The sequence below is a fragment of the Pistacia vera genome, unplaced genomic scaffold (genome assembly GCF_008641045.1).
Source record: "Pistacia vera cultivar Batoury unplaced genomic scaffold, PisVer_v2 Contig210, whole genome shotgun sequence".
Classification (NCBI taxonomy): domain Eukaryota; kingdom Viridiplantae; phylum Streptophyta; class Magnoliopsida; order Sapindales; family Anacardiaceae; genus Pistacia; species Pistacia vera.
In genome coordinates this window covers 238,205-261,050 of record NW_022196014.1, presented here as the reverse complement: position 1 = coordinate 261,050, position 22,846 = coordinate 238,205, and the positions used below count along the sequence as shown (strand labels likewise).

Genomic DNA, 22,846 nt, shown 5'->3' with positions numbered 1-22,846 from the left:
TAAAACAAGGGCATTATTGTCCCAAAATTTTATTAATAAGGAATAAAATTGTAACAAAAACAAGATAATCAAGTAATCTTACAATACATAAGAAAATTGAGGTAATCAAATTTCCTCCAATATTACCAAAAGTAACTACTATAGGGGCATTTGGATTATATAATGTTTTATTATAAGGAGATATTATATTAATGGAAAGAAAGATCATCTTGAAGATTATGGGAATGTTTAGAAAATGTGTTTGGTTGGTTCGAATGAATTGGTGAATAATATGTTTGGTTGGGAGGATAAATGGGTGGGTATGTTATATAGATTACTAAATTACCCTCATTTTTAAATATAAATATAATATTATTATTTTTTGAATAATTCTTTTAACCTCCTACTTTTCACATTTAGCAAAAACACCCTAGCAACCAAAAACATTTTAAACTTAACAAAAATACTCCTACCCACCCCAAGCCACTGCCGACAACCAGGCACCATCGTCGGCGGCCGCCAGTAGTGCCACAGATCTGGTTGTGACAACGACAGTGCCATAGATCTGGCCATTTCATGACCAAAGACTTGGTTGTTTCACGACCACATCTTTAGCCGTGAAACAGCCAGATCTCACCGTTTCCGATCGTGGATCTATGATCCATGCTGGAAAAGGCCTCACCGGCGCAGGGCCGGCCATATATGACGGGTCTTACGCCATTATGGCAACTTTCGGCAGCCTTTGGCGGCGGTCAACGACGGTTGGCAGTGGTGGCCAGTTTTGGGTACAATGGCATTTCTGTAAATAATGACAATAACAAGGGCAATGTCATCCAGAAAATATAAAAAGTGAGGACAAAAAGGTCTGCATGAGTGAATTGGGTGTTATGTAAATCTTAACAAATATAAGGGTAATTTGGACCAAATGCTCAACTGTTTAGAGGCAACATGGGACACAAAATTGGATTACTTGGGGTAAGTTTTAATAATAGCCCTCCCTCCCACAAGGTAATACAGTAAAACTTCTCTATAGTCATAATAGTGGGATTAATTAATTTTATTACTATGAGGAGATTATAACTTAATAGAGGTGTAGTAACAAATTTTTTTTTTTATAATTCATGTTTTAGTAGTACAGTATTAGGATTTCAATTGATGTTTTAATACTATTAAGATTTCAATTTAACGCTTCAATTGCCTACTTTTAAAACGAATAGAAGATCGTGTCTTGAAACCAGGAAAGATAAGTGTCATTGATGGAATTGTAAATGCAATTTTGCATGGTCAAATTGATGTAAAGTCACAAACTTTTGCCAATTGTTTTAATCATTACAAAATTATATAGCAAACTGATGTGAAGCCACATATTATTGCCAATTGTTTTAATCATTACAAAATTACACAGTAAATGGATGTGAAGCCACATACTATTGCCAATTGTTTTAATCATTACCAAATTAGGACACCCGATGAATTGCAAGTTACAAATGAAGTGGATGAGGAGAATCAAAGAGTCATTGTAGAATTTAGTGATCAGATTTGATAACTTCATTACACTAATCGAATGGATATTAATGTCTTTCTCAATCATCCAAATGAGCAATAAGTAATGTATAATTTAAATAAAGAAAAAATCATTATTACAATTAGACAAAAAGATAAAGGAAATAATCATGAGGATGATAGTACGGAAATACAAAAGGTTTGTGCCAAGAAGCTCTAAACATACTTGAGAAACTAGAAATATATGACTTCAACAAGAAGATGTTCATGCTAGCGAGTGATCTACCAACAAGTTAAAAGATGTAGTAACAATTCTAAAGCATAAATCATTATCTCAAACAACTTTAGATAAATATTTTATTTCATCTTAAACATTTAATGTAACATAACATATATTTTTTGCAATATACAGATAATTATTACTATGTGGAGGCAACTTTTCTTGAAACGGGAATTAGAAAAATTATAACTTATTACAATGTAGAGTTTATTCTTATTTATAACTATCCTAAATTGGGAATTAAATTTTTTATGACTATGTAGAGTTTATTCCTATATAGAGTATCACTATAAGTAGGTTTTACTGTAATATTCCCGGCAACTTACCCCACAAATGCCACTATTTGTCATAAAAGATTCCAGAAATAATTTTTTACAAATCAACCAAACATCGTCATCTGCTCAATTTTAAAAATATTACCCCATTTATCTAATATTCCCTTATCCAAACATACCCTATTGGTATTGAAAAATTACCGAAATCTTATATTACTTAACAACTAAACGTGATAATCAAATAATATAAGATAACATTACCTCAGTAATCCTATATAACCTCCAACCAAACGCCCCGTGAGAGTCCATTTGATAAGAAAAACGGTATCAGTAATACATTTTTCAAACTTTGATAGTTTATTTAATAAAAAGTGTGAGAGTTATCATCTGAGTGATAAATTCAAAAACCTTAAAAGAATTAGTCCATGTCTCTATGATATCCTCCATGTGACTGATAGATGTTTTCATTTTTTATTTTGTAATTTTATCTTTGATAAAAGGTAAGAAAAGACAAAAGACAACCTTTTTTTTTTTTTTGTTTCCTTCATTTTTAGTAAAAAAAAATTCAATTGTTTTTCCTTTAGATCGAATGTTCGATAGTCAATTCTCATAAAGAAGATTATTGGTAAAAATAATAAACAAAAAAAATTACTTATTGGTGGTACACCTAAATAAAATATCTTGGCTGGTGTAATGTGCTACACAGAATAATCTAATGAATTGTAGGTATCAAGGTTGGTCCCATTATAAAAAAAAAAAAAACAAAATTGTCAAGCCAAATGCATAAACAGGTGCCACTTACTATTCTACCAAATATTCTTTGGATTTCTGTTTCCTCAAGGGTTAATTAGTTAGAGCCTTTTTCTTTTATAAATTTTGTGTTTATATATTTTTGTTTTTTAAGAATATTAAAAATAATAGAAAAACATGAAAATTGAAAATACATTCTATATGTTTATCAAAATGTAAAATTTAAAAATAAATTTTATACATTTATTTGAAAACATAAAACATACAGAGAACCTATACAATCAATAAAAACCAATTTAAACTACCATTTATTTTGTTGTGTCTTAAAAAGTTTGTCTCTAGAATATCAATTGCTAGTTTCTGTTTGTCATTTTATGTTAAAAATCTATGATTAGAAATGAAAATTTGTTTTATAAGAAGAAGAAGAGAAAAATTTTATAACAAAGGAACCCACAATCTCTCTCTTTCACCCATTCTTTTATGCATTTTATCTGTTTCAAATACAAGAAAAAGTAACCCAACATAGATTTTACAGATTTTCATGCCAAAAAAAAAAAGTATACAAATACAATACAGAGAAATATAGCCGCACCTTCCTTTTGAGTTTAGGAAAATTATAGTCACATCCCTAATGTTTGAACATATATTAAAGAAAATTTGTATTTTATTAAAAGATAATTATTTACACCCCGAGGTTTCCTCAATACACTAAACCCTGTGGTATCAATATTAACTATGAACCCCTTCTTGTTAACATTTTTACGTTAGTTTTAACGAGAGAGGGGCAAATGATCTTTAAATACCTGATCCTCCCCATGCCATGCTTACCCACCCACTCGCCTTTTCGCACCACTGCACACTCCCGGCTTGTCAAACCAATCATAAGCTATCCAGTGTCTGATTGTTCTTGTTCACTTACCTATTTAAAAAAAAAACAGATGCATACAACATGTGGAACCCCCAAAAGTTCAGATTAAACTTGGATGTTAAAATTGTGACAAGTACACTTGAGCTTTCAGATAAATTTCCAAAATGGATACGCTAAAACAATGATTGGAAAACATTTATTACAAGTAAAATAATGTTAACACAAAATTCAAATGCATGGTCAAGTCACGTGACTGTTGTGCTATGCCGGTAAAGCTGCTTCTCATTAACTAATTTACAGTTACAATTTTTACATACAAAATCATGAGACAGAAACAGAATTATACAACTTTCCATAATGACATGGCGTAATGTACTAATTAAACAAATCAATACAAATAATATTGTCGAGACAAAGTAGGAAAAAGGCAAAGTGGGTATTGGAAAATTACTTAATTTTCTTCAAAAATCAGAATGCCCAATCAGCTGTGAGAACAGACATGTACAACAATCATTTCTGCAACAAATCGCATTAAGTCGGCATCAACATTTTGAAATCCCCATATTTATTTATTAGACGCCCATAAAGGAGAAATTAAAAGGAACATAAAAAGAAGAAAAAAAGAATTTAAGAAGGCGCACCTCAGACTACCTAAACTGTGTCTTCCTGCCGGACATAAAATCTAAAAGAATAAATGACGTGTATTATGTGCACGAATAAGACCTCTCAGGTGTTCTATCCACTCAAGTAAGTAACTGCATGTCTGCACGACCTGGGCCTCCTGGCTGAGGCGTAGGAGGTTTAATCAAGGGCCTTAATAAGTCCATGATGGTGGAGAAGGACGGACGTTTCCAAGGCTCGCTGCACCATAAGCATTGTATTGATGAGAAGGAGAATGTACAGAGGGACAACAAGTAAACAAAGTGATTGTAATTCAAAAATTGTTAGGAATTCTAGACTCACTTAGCCCAGCAAGCCTCAATTATCGAAGCTACTCGAGGATTTAAATCACGTGGAATCTCAAGCCTCTTCCCCTTGAAACCAACAGCTGCTACAACCTACAAGGCAACATATGTTGAGTTAAGTCTCAAAACAGAATTTACCCAAAGCTGAATGAGTTATGCTATGAAGTGCTTAACAAAATGCAGATTTCAATCTAGGAGTGAAATAGAAAATCTTAATTGACTACAAGAAAAACGGAAATAAAAAATAAAAAAAAATCAACACAAGCATTATTATGTAAAATATGTGGAAACACATAGTTAAAGCCCGAGTAGGAACTATAAAATTGCATTAAAATATTACATTATTACATTGACAGATATTTCAGTCCATAAGTAATTGTTAACTGTAATAATAAGTGCCTTAGAAGGGATGAATTTCCTATTGCATTTTTAGGCATTAAAATTTGTAGGTAAGAGGAAAAGTTGATTCTAAATAATTGATATGCATTTGAAAAAGTGTGTACAACATACACCAACAAAGTTACCAGCAATCAACATCTACTACCAAATCAAGAGAAAATACATATTATCTGAGAAGGTGGAGTCCAGCATGCATTCTGTTGGCTCACGTCCAGCCAACTTCTTTTCATTGATATTAACACAAAAACATATGAGTTTGTACAAATAATTACTGAAGTATTCTGACTAGATGGTATGTTTTATTGTTTCAATTATTAACAATAAGATGCAATCTCTAATACATAGATAAAATTATTTGTTTTGAATACCGGATTCCCATCTAACAACATTTCATAATTTGAAAATTACATGCAAGGCAAAAGATTAAAGAAACAAACCTGCGCTGGATTTAAGTTGCCCCAGGGCTGTTGCAATGTTGCAAGCTCCCACAATATTACACCAAAGCTGTATACATCTGACTTCTCATTTGATGGCTCATCGCAGAGAACTTCTGGTGCCATCCACTCAGGCTATCATGATAAAAGGAATGAATTAAAATGCAATAAACAGTTCATATGCCACCCTAAAATAAAAGACCGGGGATCATGTTGCTCTTAAGTTAAACAGAACTTACAGTCCCTGCAGCAGATTTTGATGACAGAAAAGTGTTTGCCTTCAAACGGGAAAGTCCAAAATCACAAACCTAGATGAACAGATCAGGTAAAATGAGAAAGATGAATGGTCATTTAGTCAACAATACAACAAAGGAAAGAAGACTTGGAAGCCAGGAAACACACATGCCCACAGAGTGCATGTTCATCATCCAAAGATGCCAACTAGACTAAGAAAAAAAAAAAAACAAAACAAAAACCACTAGAAAAAAAAATGAAAGTAAAAACGAAAATAAAATTTAAAAAAGTAAAAACGAAAATAAAATTTAAAAAAGTTCTATTTGTTTTCGACTGAAACTATCATAAGATATTAATTTTTGCAGCAGATGGTTCCGATATAGATCCAAAATTTTCAATAAATCAATTAGCAATAATTTATGCATTAAAGATATCATACAAACAACACAATCAATTACACCAAACATGATGAGCTCCCATTCATTGGGAACTATGACCATCAAAGCAACCCAAGAATTAAGAGAAACTAAGGGTGATATTAGTGCAAGAAACAACAGATGTGATAACGTACAAGGAAAATCAATGATTGGTCCAGTTCAAAACATGGAAGTTACCACAAGCTTGTCAAACAAAATATAAACACGGAGCTGACTTAAAAAAGCGAGCAGAATAATAAGGTTTCTCAATTCATTGATCATTTAACAGTAAACTGGTACTCTATCTGTGACATGAGAAATTCTCATCCTTACCTTCACTGTATACTTCTTGTCAACCAAAAGATTTGGAGATTTCAAATCTCTATGAACAATGGGAGGATTACGCCGATGAAGATAATTCATTCCCTTTGCCTGCACCAACAACAGTTCTTTAGCTCAAAGTTATGGGCCTAAAATATTAGATAACACTCTTATGATGACAACAAGGATAAAAAGTGAAAGACAATATATTTAAAGAGCAAAAAGAAAAAAAATATAAACTTCTTCAAAACATACCACATCATATGCCATATTCAAACGGCGCCTCTCATCCAACACCTCTCTTGCACCAGGTTTATGTAAAAGCCTATACAAGCTGCCTCTGCAATTTGAAGCAACCATGTTAATTCATTTAATGGATTAAATCCTGATAGTAACAAAAATGTACTGAAATAAATAACAAGAAAAAGGAAAAACAATTATTTTCATGAGATTTTTTCTTTTCAGGGGGGAGGGGAATTTCTAGGAAGAAATTATGAAACCTTGATAAATATTCTGTCACTATGGATAAGTTTGGGGGCTGAGTGACTGCACCCATAAAAAGAACAATATTTGGATGCCGTAGGCGCTTCATTATTGCAACCTAACAAAAAAATTAAGAAAAAGATATTGAATCAAGTACATCAAATAAAATAGATTCTTCTACTTTATACACAATTTACTACGACATACCTCCCTCAAAAATTCCTGAAAGCGTTCTCCATGAAAGTCTTGCTCCATGAGAATTTTCACAGCAACATCCTGTAATTTAAAAAAAAGCAAAAAAGTAAAGAAGAAACCAAAAAAAAGATATTACTGTTTAGAAAAAACCAAAAATGAATACCAATGCCAAAACCGGCAATTACCAAATAACTTATATTTCTAATGCCAGGAAACGGAGCACAACAATAAAACTATATATATATATTTGTATAAAAGAGGGGGGGGGAAAAAACTAAATGAAAACTAATTTATTGAGGCATTACATGGGAACCTGAATCAACAATTTGACGGAAAATATTAAAAGAAAATACAAGACATAAGATGGAGCATTCACTCTTACACCAAAGAAACAGTTATATAATAAAAAGTGCTTCCTAAAGAATAACAAATTACATATTCAAAGTGTCCTAACTTGAGAGCAAATTTTGTACTTTAGGCTTCAATCATCACCTGAACATTTATCAGACAACTGCAGTAATCCAAATAACGGCTTGCAGACAACTTGCATTTTTTTTGAGAAACAAAAACTGGAAACATGCAAAAATCTTCTACTTTTCCAAAATACAGTACCATTTGTTCTTAGAAAACTGTTTCCAAAATAAGCTAATAAATGCGTTGTCGAATCTTGAAAATATAAAATTCAATTTCATTTCACAAAAAAGTTCTCCAAACAGAATTTTGCAAAAGGTAATGGTTTCTAAAATGTCCAAAAATCAGGAGGTACTGATGAGAACTGGTTATTTTCTACCATATTGATTCACATTCATTAGACAGAAATATCTAACGATCTTCATATTTCATTAGAATCCATTAATTGTCCAAATACATAGCATGCACATAAGCAGTCAACCAAACAATGGTAATGCTAAAAACTGTCCACAATGTAGCTAAAATCCGGAAGTTCAACAAGATATGGGAGTCCACAATATTCTAAAAGGAAAAAGAAAAATAGAGTCAATCATTTAAGAACTAAAGATAATTTGCTTACCGAGCCATGCCAATCAGCACGATGGACAGTTCCAAAAGAACCTGAAAATGCAACAATGAATATCTAAGTACACAAGTACAACTCTTACAAAAAAAACCAGAACAAGCAGCAGTGCAAGCATGAGAGAAGTGTAAAGTCCATCCCAACTATGAAGCATTACGAGTTTTCAGTCCAGATGTTTCTTTAAGAACCAGGTGAAGAACAAATACCTGCTCCAATTCTTTCTTTTAGGACAAGATCATTCCATGGGATATCTAACTCTTCCACATAAAGGGAAAGGTCTTTACTTGGTTTAGTGGGAATCAATTGAGCACCCTCAGGAAACCTCAAATCTTTAGCTGTATCTACTATCTGATCAGTTAATGCCAAGCATGGTTGACCGTCTGTATGTCCAATAGGTTGGTTATGCTTCATAGGAATTGGATCATTAACCAAGTTTAAAGAGTGAATAATATTCTGAGTGGGATTACATGATTTAAAAAGTTCAGAATCTCTATCATGGGCACTTGGCCGAACTCCTTTTGGAGGCAGAGCTAACTGGGATTCATTGATGCTGCTAGAGAACTGCACAAGGTTCCTCTCTGTCCCCATCTTATCAAATTGCTTAGGATACATTGAGAATTTTTTATCTTCTTCTTCAACAGCAGAACCTGAAATGATAAAACATCATTTGCAAATTGGAAACCTTATACCACATCAACACAAAACCCAAACTCTTGTCATGTAAATATAAAAACATGAAATCACTTCTGCAATGAAATAAAACAAAATAAAGTAATATATGAAATGGCGAAAGATAAAAGGATCTGAACCTATTTGATTAACAATTAAATATGCAAATTCCCCGTTCATTCCTTAGGCAGTTTAAGAGTTCAGATGAAACCACATCTATTGATGCAATAATACTAGCCATCTGTATAAAAGGGTTATACTAGACACAACTGTAACCCATTTTTCCCCCAAAAAAGAGGAACTTAAGACCTCCAATAAGTTGCTACACTTATTAGATGAAAAATCAAGAGCAGCTTCAGTCAAAAATTTCTCCATCAATTTAAAAGAACATGAAAATTGTGAAATCTGTAAAAATCAACACTAGTTTAGTATTCTTTCTACTCAAAACTAGCAGGACCCTCAATAAATGAAATGGTAAAGATTAAATATAGAAACATGGTGGACTGGAGTGTGGTGTGCTCATACATTGCCTAATTGAAGAACTGCAGAAGGCTATTTGAAGCACCAGTTATCCCATGTGAGGTCAGGTACTTCTTTTTGTAACGTGGTGTTGGCTTTGTTATAAATAGTACCAGAGTCAAACCTGCCTTGCAGGTAGAAGATAAGTATCGAGGGCAATATCTTGAGCTGTCATATAATGAGATGTTCATTGGGGGTGCTGGGCAACAAGCATGGGTAATCCCATTCCTATTGAGCATCAGTTATATACACTTAAGAGTAAATATATTCTTTTAGGGTATGGTAACATGTTTACTACAAAAGTAACTAATAGTTTTATATTAGCTTCTTTGAGAGAAATATACAAACTAATCTAAGGTTGAATCAACTAGTATGACCCTTTATTTCAAACCAATGGAGGTTAAAATCCCCTTGAGACCACCTCCTCTTGGATTTTATAGCCGAACAGTTCTTTAACGACCATGGTGGTTGTGTCCAGCAAAGGTCCACAATTTTCAAACCCGATGCAGAGACTGAGGGATTTTTAGATGATCAAAAAGAAAAGGAATAGCAACTTAGTTGGAAAAGTTACTTAGCATCACATAGTGTTAGGATATAAAACAAAATTCAGTTGACTTGTTGACCAGCTGACTAGGATAGTTATTAAATGTTGTACTCACTGTTAGCTCAGCTTATCTTGTATAAAAGCAACTGTAACTACTTTACTTTTAATAAAAATAAAAACACAACAGTTTTCTCTCTTCTTCTCTGATTTTCTTTGTTCCTATTACGTGCTTCTTCCTTACTCATAGTGACCTTTGTTAATCCTACTCTTAACACGGACAGGATTGAAAGATAGCACTACTTTACTTTGTACGATATATTAACCCAATGTACCCCTAGTGGATCCCAAAAATGAAAAAACAGAAACAAAAACAAAACTTTGTTCAACTTCATTTTTTTTTTTTTTTTTTTTTTTTTTTTTATTCCCTCCCGCAACTTACCCCACAAATCCACTATTTGCATAAAGATTCCAGAAATAATTTTTTACAAACAACCACACATCGTCCATCTGCTCAATTTAAAAAATATTTTGTTTTTTTTTTTACACCCCATTTATCTAATATTCACCTTATCCAACATACCCTATTGGTATTGAAAAATTACCGAAATCTTATATTACTTAACACTAAACGTGATAATCAAATAATCTAAGATAACTACCCTCAGTATCCTATATAAAACCTCCCACCAACGCCCCGTGAGAGTCCATTTGATAGAAAAACGTATCAGAATACATTTTTCAACACTTTGATATGTTTATTTAATAACAAGTGTGAGAGTTCTCTCTGAGTGATAATTCAAAAACCTAAAAGATTAGTCCATGTCCTCTATGATATCCTCCCATGTGGACTGATAGATGTTTTCATTTTTTATTTTGTAATTTTATCTTTGATAAAGGTAAGAAAGACAAAAGACAACCTTTTTTTTTTTTTTTTGTTTCCTTTCTTTTTAGTAAAAAAAATTCAATTGTTTTTCCCTTTAGACGAATGTTCGCTAGTCAGTATTCTCATAAAGAAGATTATTGGTAAAATAATAAACAAAAAAAATTACTTATTGGTGTACCTAAATAAAATATCTTGGCCTGGTGTAATGTGCTACACAGAATACTAATTATTGTCGGTATCAAGGTTGGTCCCATTATAAAAAAAAAAAAAACAAAATTGTCAGCCAAAGGCATAAACAGGGGCCACTTACTATTCTACCACTATTCTTTGTCTGTTTTCCTCACGGGTTAATTAGTTAGGAGCCTTTTACTTTTATAATTTTGTGTTTATATATTTTTGTTTTTTAAGAATATAAAATAATAGAAAAAACATGAAAAAATTGAAATACAGTGCTATAGTTTATCAAATTAAAATTACAAATAACATTTTATACATTTATTTGAAAACATAACACATACAGGAGAACCTATACAATCAATGAAAAACCATTTCAACCTACCATTTATTTTGTTGTGTCTTACTTAAAAAGTTTGTCTCTAGAATATCATTTGCTAGTTTTCTGTTTGTCATTTTATGTTAAAATCTATGATTATAAATGAATTTGTTTTATAAAGAAGAGAAAAAATTTTATAACAAAGGAACCCACAATCCTCTCTCTTTCATCAACCCATTCTTTTATGCAATTTTTATCTGTTTCCAATCCAAGAAAAAGTAAACCAACATAGATTTTACAAGATTTCATGCCAAAAAAAAAAGTATACAAACAATACAGAGAAATATAGCCGCCCCTTCCTTTGAGTTTAAGGAAATATAGTCACATCCTAATGTTTGAAACCATATATAACGAAAATTTGTATTTTATAAAAGATAATTATTTACAACCCCGATGTTTCCTCATACACTAACCCTGTGGTAACATATTAACTATGAACCCCTTTCTTGTTAACTTTTTTACGTATTTTTAACGAGAGTAGGGGGGCAAATGATCTTTAATATACCTGATCCTCCCCATGCCATGTTTACCCACGCCACCTCCTTTTTCGCCACCACTGCACAGCCCGGGCTTGTTCAACCCAATCATGAAGCTATCCAGTGTCCGATTGTTCTTGTTCACTGTTACCTATTTAAAAAAAAAAAGATGCATACAACATGTGGACCCCCCAAAAGCTTCGATTAAACTGGATTTTAAATTGTGACAAGTACACTTGGATCTTTCAGATACATTCCACAATGGAAATGGATACCTAAAACATTTATTACGAATAAAAATAAGTTAACACAAACTTCAAATGCCTGGTCAATCACGTGACTGTTGTGCTATCTAGCCGGTAAAGCTCATTCTCATTAACAATTTACCGTTACAATTTACATCAAATCATTAGAAGACAGAAACGAAATATACAACTTTGTACTAATTAAACAAATCAATACAAATATATTGTCCGTGCCAAAGTAGAAAAAGCAAAGTGGGGGTATTGGAAAATTACTTAATTTTCTTCAAAAATCAGAATGCCCAATCAGCTGTGAGAACAACATGTACAACAATCATTTCGCAACAAAATCGCATAGTCGCATCAACTATTTTGAAATCCCCATTTATTTATATTAGACGCCCATAAAGAGTAAATTAAAAGGACCATAAAAAGAAGAAACAAAGAATTTAAGAAGGCGCACCTCAGACTAACCTAAACTGGTGTCCTTCCCTGCCGGACATAAATTCTAAAAGAATAAATGAAGTGTTTATGTGCACGAATAAGACCTTCTCCAGGTGTTCTACCGCTCAAGTAAGTACTGCAGTCCTGCACGACTGGGCCTCCTGGCTGAGGCGTAGGAGGTTTAATTCCAAAGGGCCTTACTAAGTCTCTGATGGTGGAGAAGACGTAACGTTTCCAAGGCTCGCTGCACCATAAGCATTTATGATGAGAAGATAGAGGTCAGAGGGACAAGACGTAAACAAAGTGATTGTAATTCAAACTTGTAGATTCTAGACTCACTTAGCCCAGCAAGCTCAATTTCGAAGCTACTCGAGATTTAAAACCGGAATCTAAGCTCTTCCCCTGTGAAAGCCAACAGCTGCTACAACCTACAGGCCACATAGTGTTGAGTTTTAAGTCCCCCCTCTAACAGAATTACCCAAAGCTGAATGCTTTTATGCTATGAGTGCTTAACAAATGCAGATTTCAATCCAGTATTGAAATAGAAAATCTTAATTGAACTACAATAAAAACGGAATAAAAAATAAAAAAAATCACACAAGCAGTATAGTAAATAAAATTTGGAAACACATATTAAAGCCGAGTAGGAATTATAAATGCGATTAAAATATTACATTATTACATTGACAGATATTTCAGTCCATCATTAATTGTTTAACTGTATAAGAATGCCTTAGAAGGGATGAATTCCTATTTGCATTTTTTAGGCCATTAAAGTTGTAGGTAAGAGGCGAAGGATTCGTAGAGGTATTGTGGATGATGCATTGAAAAAGTTTTACAACATACACAACAAAGTTCCCAGCAATCAACATCTACACCACATCAAGAAAATACATTTAAGCTGAGAAGGTGGAGTCCAGCATGTAACAGTCTGTTGGCTCACGTCAGCCACTTCTTTTCCTTGATATTAACACAAAACAATGAGTTGTTACAATAATTCTGAATTATTCTGACTAGATGGTATGTTTTATTGTTTCAATTAATAACCATAAGTGCAATCTCTAATACATGATACAATTATTGTTTTGAATACCGGATTCCCATCTAACAACATTTCATAATTTGAAATTCATGCAAGGCAAAAGATTAAAGAAACACACCTGCGCTGGATTTAAAGTTCCCCAGGGGCTGGTGCAATGTTGCAATCTCCCACAATATTACACCAAGCTGTATACATCTGGACTTCTCATTTGTGGCTCATCCGCAAGAACTTCCTGGTGCCATCCACTTCAGGCTATCATGATAAAAGGTGAATTAAATGCAATAAACCATTTTCATATGCCCCCTACAATAAAAGACCTGGATCATGTTGCTCCTTAGTTAAAACAAACTTACAGTCCCTGCAGCAGATTTTGATGACAGAAATGTTTGCCTTCAAACGGGAAAGTCCAATCACAAACCTAGACGACAGATCAGGTAAAATGAGAAAGATGATGGTCATTTAGTCACAAAGAACAAAGGAAAGAAATTGGAAGCAGGAAACACAACATGCCCACACAAGTGCAATGTTCATCACCAGATGCCAACTAGACTAAGGAAAAAAAAAAAAACAACCCTAGAAAAAAAAACTGAAAAATAAAATTTAAAAAGTCTATTTGTTTTCGACTGAAACTATCATAAGATTATTATTTTTGCCTTGATAAATTGTGCAGCAGTATGGTTTTCTGATATAGATCCAAATTTTCTAATAAATCATTAGCATATTTATACATATAGATTCTACAACACACAATCAATTCCACCAAACTGGAGCTCCATTCATTGGGACTATGACCATCAAATCAACCAAGATTAAGAGAACTAAGGGTGATATTAGTGCAAGAAAAACAGATTGATAACGGTACAGGAAATCAATGATTGGTCAGTTCAAAACATGGAAGTTACCACAATCTGTCAACGAAATAAAACACGGAGCTGACTTAAAACAGCAGAGCCGATAATAGGGTTTCTCAATTCATTGATCATTTAACAGTAACTGGTACTCTATCCTCTGTGACATGAAATTCTCATCCTTACCTTCACTGATACTTTCTTGTCAACCCAAAAGATTGGAGATTCAAATCTTCATGAACAATGGGAGGATTACGCCGATGAAGATAATTCATTCCCTTTGCCTGCACCAAGCAACAGTTCTAGCTTCAAAGTTAGTGCTAAAATATTAATAACACTCTTATGATGACAACAAGGATAAAAAGGAAAGACAATAATATTTAAATAGCACAAAAGTAAAAAATTAAACTTCTTCAAACATACCACATCATATGCATATTCAAACGGCGCCTTCATCCAACACCTCTCTTGCACCCGGTTTTATGTAAAAGCCTATACACGCTGCCTCTGCAATTGAAGCAACCATGTTAATTCATTTAATGGATTTAATCCTATAGTAAACAAAATGTACTGAAATAAATACAAGAAAAAGGAAAAACAATTATTTGCAGGAGATTTTTTTCTTTCATGGGGGAGGGGATTTCTAGGAAGAATTAATAAACTTGATAAATATTCTGTCACTATGTATAAGTTTGGGCTGAGTGACTGCACCCTAAAAAAACAATATTTGGATGCCGTAGCCGCTTCATTATTGCAACCTAACAAAAAATTAGAACAGATATTGATCAAGTACACATCAACTAAATAGATTCTCTCCTTATTACACAATTTACTACGACATACCTCCCTCACAAATTCCTGAAGCTCTTCCAAATATAAAAGAAACGTCTTCTAGCTCAGAGATTTTCCAGCAACATTCCTGTAATTTAAAAAAAGCAAAAAGTAAAGAAGAAACCAAAAAAAAGATATTACTGTTTAGGAAAAACCAAAATGATACCAATGCCAAAACCGGCAATTACCAAATAACTTATATGTCTAATGCCAGGAAACGAGCACACAATAAAACTATATATATATATTTGTAAAAAGATGGGGGGGACAAAAACTACATGAAACTAATTTATTGAGGCATTACAAATGGAACCTAACCAACAACTTGACGGAAAATATTAAAAGAAAATACAAGCTAATATGGAGCATTCACTTCTACACCAAAGAAACGGTTATATCAATCAAAAGTGCTTCTAGAATCCAATTACATATTCAAAGTGTCCTACTTGAGAGCAAATTTGTACTTTAGGCTTCAATCATCACTGACATTTCTCAGACACCTGCAGTAAGATCCAATAACGGCTTGCAGACAACTTGCATTTTTTTTGAGAAACAAAAACTGTAAACATGCAAATCTTCTACCTTTTTCCAAATCCAGTACCTTTGTTCGTAGAAAACTGTTTCCAAAATAAGCCTAATAATGCCGTTGTCGATTTTGAAATATAAAACAATTTCTTTCACCAAAGTTCTTCCAAACAGAATTTGCAAAAAAGTATGGTTTCTACAAATGAAGTGGATGAGGAGAATAAAAGAGTCACTATAAAATTGAGTGATCAGATTTGACAATTTCACTATACTAATCGAATAGATATTAATGTCTCCTTCGATTATCCAAATGAGCAACAAATCGTGTATGTTTTAATCAAATGAGAAATCATTGTTGCAATTAGACAAGAAGATAAATAAAATAATCCTAAGGATAATAATACGGAAATACAAAAAGTTTTGTGTCATGAAGCTCTAAACATGTTTGAGAAACTAAAAATATTTTGACTTCAACAAAAAGGTATCCATGCTAACGAGCTATTACGTATTCGTAAGGTAAAAGATGTGATAACAATTCTAAAGCATAAATCATTGTCCCAAACAATTTTAAATAAATATTTTATTTCATTTTAAATCTTTAATTTTACATAACATATATTTTTTTGTAATATACAGATAATTATTATTATGTAAAGGCAACTTTCCTTAAGGCAGGAATAAGAAAAATTATAACTTATTACAATGTAGAGTTTATTTTTATTTATAACTATCCCAAATTGGGACTAGAATTTTTTATGACTATGAAGAGTTTATTCCTATATAAAGTACCACTATAGAAAGGTTTTACTGTACTAGTAATTAAAAATATGAAACATAATGATATTAACTTTTAAAGTTTTAAAATAAAAAATCCCCGATATTGGGCTAAATGATCAAAATTCTGGATATTTTTGAAATAATTTAGTTGGGTGGTTATTACGAGGTAAGATTTAAAAATTAACAAAAACATTTTTACCCATCCATTAAATACCGATAGTTGGCCACCATTGTCGGAGAGTGGCTAGAGTCATCGTATTAGCGCACGATCGGTTGGATCTGGTCGATCGTGCGTTGATATAACATTTTTCAGCTAGATACATTTTGGATCTAATCGAAAAAGATCAAATCTAAGATTAAATCTGGCCGTGTTTGGTTGTCAACGACGACCACTGATATGGTCGTCGTTTACGATTAGTTAGGCCAAAGATCTGGTCGTCAACAGTTAGATCTTTGGTCGAAAAAGCCTAATCCACAGTGGATCTGGTCAGAAAAGGCTAGATCGGTGTACTACCAGTCAGATCCAGCTGATAGTGTATCATTATACCATATTTTGGCCACCTTTCGACAGTGGTGGCTGGAATCTGACAAATGTGGGTGGGTGAGTGGGGGTGTTTTTGTTAATTTTTAAACTTTTTTTGGGGGGGAATGGGTGTTTAGTTAAATTAACAAACTTAGAAGTTTAAAAATAATTGAATAAAATAGAATAAGATTTTCAGAGGAGGAAAATAAATGTGTATTTTGGGTAAGAATGGATAGGGTAGTACAAAAATACTTAAACAAACACACCCAAAAATCTTTTTGTCCGTAACGTTAGGTATTAAAATAAACTGTTAGAAGATAAATACGTAAATATTCATAAAATCGTCTGGCTACAAGGAATTGTTGTTCAAGAAATATTAGAAAAGATGTTTGGTAGTTAATGATCCATGTGGACCATGTCTTTTGAAATAAGCACTTCTATTTTTAGCTTTTACACAGTTTTCTCCAATATCATAGGATTTTGAACTTAATTATTTTAAGTTTCACATAGTTTTCTTCCATATCATATTATTTTTAACTTTAGAATTTTAAATGGGGTTATATAAGGTTTAAAATAAACAAAATCCAAAGGGGGCATGAAATTGTTATATAATATGTCATATGATTATTGTGTAATCATAATTCTCGTTTTTATATTCTTTTATCATGCAACCCATTCTTATAGTTTCCCTTCCTTTTATAAAAGAAGGCCGAATATGTAATTAAAAAAAAAAAATTTTCATCACAATTAATTTAGGGATGGGAATAATAGATTCATATTTACAAAAATATATATTGTATAGATTAAAATCAAATTGATCCAATTATTTAAAAAAAAAAAAAAAATGGAGTTGAATTACTTTCTATAACTTCAAACATTTTCTAACCAGCCATATACAAATTACGACATAATTTACATTAATTCATTTAAATCAATTTTTCATTTAAGTTAAAATTCAAATTTTGTGAGTCAGTTTATACATTTATTCAACTCAATAACATCAAATGTTGTGTATTTGTGCTCTAATATGTATTTTATGGTATTCATAAACATCAGCCTTTCTCAATTTTAAAAATAAATCTTCTATATTTTTCACATAAATAAAATATTATTAAATAAGTTACATAAAAAGACGTATATAAATATTTCCCTTTGTTTACTATATTCAGATTAAATTATTGCATAGATAAAATAAATATTTACACTATCATGGTTTATGATTTTAACTTTGTCATATCTTTAATATTATATTTCTCCTCACTTTATATTCCTATAATTAAATATTAATAATTTATATATAAGATGAAATGTAAATATTATTGATATACAATTCATTGACGGTCAAATCAAATTTTTATTTTTTTATGTAAACATGATATGTTAAAGTGCATGTAAATTGATCCAGACACCTCAATTATTAAAAAAAAAATATATTGTAGAATATATCTTATAAAACGTATTCTTTCTCTTAGTTATACTTTATTAATTATAAAAAAAAAAAAAAAATTATTTTAACTATTTTTTTCGGTATTATTAATTGAAAATGGATGAGAAGGGAAGTATCTTGCTCTCGACCTTTGCATATGGTTTTCTCCAATATCTTAATTATTTTAACTAAATTTAATTATTCATTATGTTATGAAGTATGAACACATATATGCATTGGAGGTTAAAACAAAATGAATGTATCAATGAAATATTAGAAGACATTATGGTGTGTCATGTCAAATATTGTCGTTATTTAATTTTCGATTTGCAACTATCTTTTTCACAAAATAAAGAAAGAAAACTTCTACAGTTAAACCACCCATGGGTAGCCGAGTAGTTGAATTGAGACTCTTAGGGTATTACCTAAGAAGTGTTGGGTTCGATTAACCTCGATTGCTAATAGGAGTGGCCATTGAAAGTTTACTCGACCGTTAACTTGTTGAGGTGCATGTAAGCTGGCTTGAAAACCAAAAAAAAAAAAAAAAAAAAAAAAACTTCTACAATTAAGATTTTAAATTTGGAAACAAAATACAAATAAATAATACGTCAGTTTGGGCAATAGTACACTTACAATTCAATCTCACCAATTGCGAACTTCCATGTCGGGATTATGAGAGAAAATGTGTAATATTAGGTTGTAACTTGTGAGCCAATCTTTATTGTCAATTAAATAGCTATTAAATTAGTGTATTCAAAGAATCAAATTTTACCAAAATAAATAATCTCCATACTTGGACTATTCATCGCTGGTTCAAGCATCACGGAAATTAACTCATCAAAATAAATAAAAAATTGTTATCAATGAAATATGCAAAGATTGATAATTAATTTTATGATAATTTATTTCTATGAGTTAGCATTTTTATAAATTACAACAAAGTAATTGTCAAACCAAAATATTGTTTATGGTAAGATCAGAAAAAAATTGTAATTTTTTATGCGATTAATATTGCAGAATATATCTTAAAAAATGTATATAAATGACTTAGTTATTTCCATGTAAAAGAAAAAGAAATTATTTAAACTATTTTTTTTTTTTTACCGAATATTGATTTAAAAGGGATGAATCTTGCATTCTATTTTGCATATGGTTTTCTCCAAAATCTTAATTATTTTAACTAAATTTGACCATTCATTAAAAATACAAAGTAGCATGACTTCATATATGCTTCAGACGTTAAAAAATGAATGTATCAAACATTAATATTATATGACATTAGGGTGTGATTCTCATTTCAATTTTCAACTATGTTTTCCAAAAATAAAAAGGTTTCAACAATTAATATTTTAATTTTGGAATACAAATAAAGCGTCATGAACCAATAAACATTAATATTATAAAATTTAAATATTAAAATTATTTATATGTTTTTATTAACATATAATCAATTAAATTTTAAAATATTATCTATTAAATTTAATTGGGCATTCTCTATCAAGTGTGTCTGCTCTGGCTTTTGTAGATGCAAAAATCTACCGTTACGGAAAGAAAGACTAATCCCGTGAGGTTGAGGCCACTAGCAATCTGCTACACCTACACACGTAAGAAAACAAGCGTGAAAAATCTACAGTTACGGAAAGAAAGACTAATCCCGTGAGGTTGAGGCCACTAGCAATCTGCTACACCTACACACGTAAGAAAACAAGCGTGAAGCAGACAGAAAACACCGGGGTGGTGTTTGCCGTAGGCACTCCGACGCTCAAGTCAGCAAGGCTGAGTGAGGCTAGTTTAGTGAGGGTTAGGGAGAGGAAAGGTTATCGGAAGTTTAGTCGGGGACTGTGACTACGACTGTGATGCGAAGTTCTCAAGTGGGAACTCCAGGGTCTGAAGGTGTAAAAATCTATCCCCTATGAAAGGATTGGTCTCTGTTTAAATAGTGACTGTATGGTCTCCCAATCCCAGTGAACTAAGAGTCCTTGTAGTAATAGTCTTCCCAAAGGATGGAGTCTTTGGCTCCCTTATCTCAACAGGAAAGGGAGTTCGAACATGCCTAAGATATGGACTTTGGAGGAATTGGGATAGTAATTGGCTTCCTTCGTAGAGTTCAAGTAGTAGTGTAGTTTGTAGGCGACTGTGGGCTCTGAGTTAACCGTAAGCACAGAAGGTGTTCCAGGATCAAGAGGCTTGGGTCCAGATGGTGAGGAGTTGGGAAAGCATACCGAGTGGGCCTCATCTACGAAACTCTGATCGGCGCCTCGTCGGAATTGGGCCTGAGCTTTCATCTTTGTCAGAGGTGTCTCCGTCTTTGGGCCGAGGATATTTTTTGGCCCTAACAGTTTGTCCCCCACTCTCTAAGTTAAGGAATGCTTAGCTTAGAGAGTAGACATTTCTTGGAGGTGTATCTGGTCGGCCTCCGCGATCGACCAGTTGAACGTATGACCGTGTCAGTTGTCAGTGAGGCCTACGGTATGCCAGACTGGGCGGATGGAGGCGACACGTGGTCATGAGCGCACTCGGTTCCCTTAACCGAGTGGGAGTGTGAAATTGACCCATGGGGATGTCATCAGTCGGTGTATGGAGCTGAGCGAGTGGTGTATGAGCGAACTGTCTCGTGAAGGCGTATTCGCTCGGTGTGTCAGACCGAGTGGGTGAATAAGCGAGTTATCCTGTGAAGGTTTATTAGTTCGGTGCGTCAGACCGCGTGGGCGGATGAGTGAGATATCTCATGGAGGTGACTCTTTAGGCGCGTCGGACCGAATAGAGGGTAAGCGAGCTATCTCACGAAGGTGTCTTCACTTGGTGCTTTTGGCCAAGCGGATTGCATTAGGCCCAACGTGGCTGTGGTTGTGGCGCCCTGGGCGGATTGATCAAATTCGAGCTAAAGGATGTACGCATGCTTACATTCCATTCGTGACCGGCTCGTTCGTCTGTGATGACCGAATAGCTTGTTACCTTTCATCTTTGCCGGTGCATGTTTTGGAGGCTAAAAGTAGGGTTACCAACTCCAGGTTGGCCGCCCGGTTGGGAGGACCTCCTAAATGGGTGAAGTATCAAGATGCGTTGGCTCTGTCGCGGATAATTGGTATGCTTGAACATGCCAGCTCGGTCGAGTAAACCGCGTGATTCAACGTGGAGCTTGCACAGGATTGCGATTTCCTAGGTTGCGCAGATCTCATCCACGTGTACGGTGATGATTCTGTCTTCCTTTTGGGTAGGAAAACGAAGAGTCGCTCTGCCCCATACCCAATGGGGGGCCTCCACGTGTCTCATTCTGTCAGGCTTCGTCCACAAAACCGATAGGACGATGGTACATCTTCATTTCGCGTTTTCTCCAGTTTTCTCCTTTTTTCTTCCTTTGTTTCAAGTTTTCTTCAGTGGCGGCGGTTCTCTTTTGTAGATTCCGGCTTCATTCACGGTAATCACTGTATTTTTGCACCGTTCTTTGTTTGTTTCGTTCTTCTTTTTATTTGTGTTGAGTTCTTGGAAGATTTGGAGTTGGATTGGATCGATTTTTGAAAGATTTTGAAAAATTTGGAGAGGTGGTTTTGTTTTGGAGAGGTTTGAAATTTTGGTTGAATGGAAAAGAATGTTGTCGGTTCACGGTGGTTTTTCTGGGTTTTTAGAAGATAGAACCAACTTATACAGGTGTCATATTCGGCTCGTCTCGGTCTGCCTAACCGAGTCGAGTGCAAGGTTAAGCTAGATATAGGAATTTGAGTTTTCTTGGGTCGACCAGTTTCCCAGACCGAGTAGCCGAAGTTGTTAGACTAGTTTGGAGTTTGAAAAAACTGGTGTTTGGGGATCGCTCAGTCGGTGACTCGGGGCGAGCAGGAATCAGGCAGTGATAGCTTTTGAAGAGAGTAGGTCGATCGGTTGTGCAGGGCGAGCGGGATCTAGTATTAGGTTTTGAAGAGAGTAGGTAGGTCGGTAGTGTGAGGCGAGCGAGATCAAGTAGTAACAATTTAGAAGGGAGTAGGTCGGTCGGTGGTGAGGGACGAGTGGTGATCAGACTCTTTTGGGTTTTGGGGAGTGCAGGTTCTTAACTGGGAGAGGTCGATCGCCTTGGGCGAGTGAATAGGTTGCACAATGTCTGGGTCAGGATCAGGATCTAGTGGTTCAAGTGGGGCCGAGACAGAGGTTGGGAATGAGTACGAGAATGCCCCGACCATGGTGATGATGCCCGAAGGTGGGGGTGTTCCGGTTGGTATACCGACCGCGGTGACATAGCTGCCCCTGGGACGAGTGGGGCTAACCCAAGTGATGACGAGTCTGACAGGCACGGGGGGAGTGGGGAAGTCTCCGATGGAGTTGGTGATTTTGGTAGTTCATCCTCTACCGGTAGTGGCTCCAAGGACAAGCCGAGTCGGCTAGGTGGTGGGATACTGAGCCGAGATTATCCGCCCTTA

General features: G+C 33.8%; 1 protein-coding gene across 1 annotated transcript; it reads right to left on the bottom strand.

The window, feature by feature from the left end:
- Positions 1-5,326: 5,326 nt before the first annotated feature.
- Positions 5,327-8,810, bottom strand: LOC116129323 (serine/threonine-protein kinase CTR1-like). Its single transcript, XM_031415070.1, has 10 exons — positions 8,603-8,810; positions 8,342-8,515; positions 8,133-8,173; positions 7,115-7,183; positions 6,925-7,025; positions 6,680-6,764; positions 6,437-6,535; positions 5,693-5,761; positions 5,457-5,588; positions 5,327-5,353 (listed from the first exon to the last, which is right to left on the bottom strand). Exons 1-10 carry the CDS (start codon positions 8,745-8,747, stop codon positions 5,327-5,329), a joined length of 942 nt encoding a protein of 313 aa, XP_031270930.1. The 5' UTR covers positions 8,748-8,810.
- Between the last annotated feature and the right edge of the window lie 14,036 nt (positions 8,811-22,846).

Bases quoted from the DNA above. Each gene is read 5' to 3' on its own strand.
- LOC116129323 (XM_031415070.1), bottom strand. From the start codon at position 8,747: ATGTATCCTAAGCAATTTGATAAGATGGGGACAGAGAGGAACCTTGTG. The intron at 5,589-5,692 runs GTAAGTTCTGTT...TTATCATGATAG, and splicing joins CAAAATCTGCTGCAGGGACT to CCTGAGTGGATGGCACCAGA. The intron at 5,354-5,456 runs GTTTGTTTCTTT...TCTATGTATTAG, and splicing joins GCAACTTAAATCCAGCGCAG to AGATTGCATCTTATTGTTAA.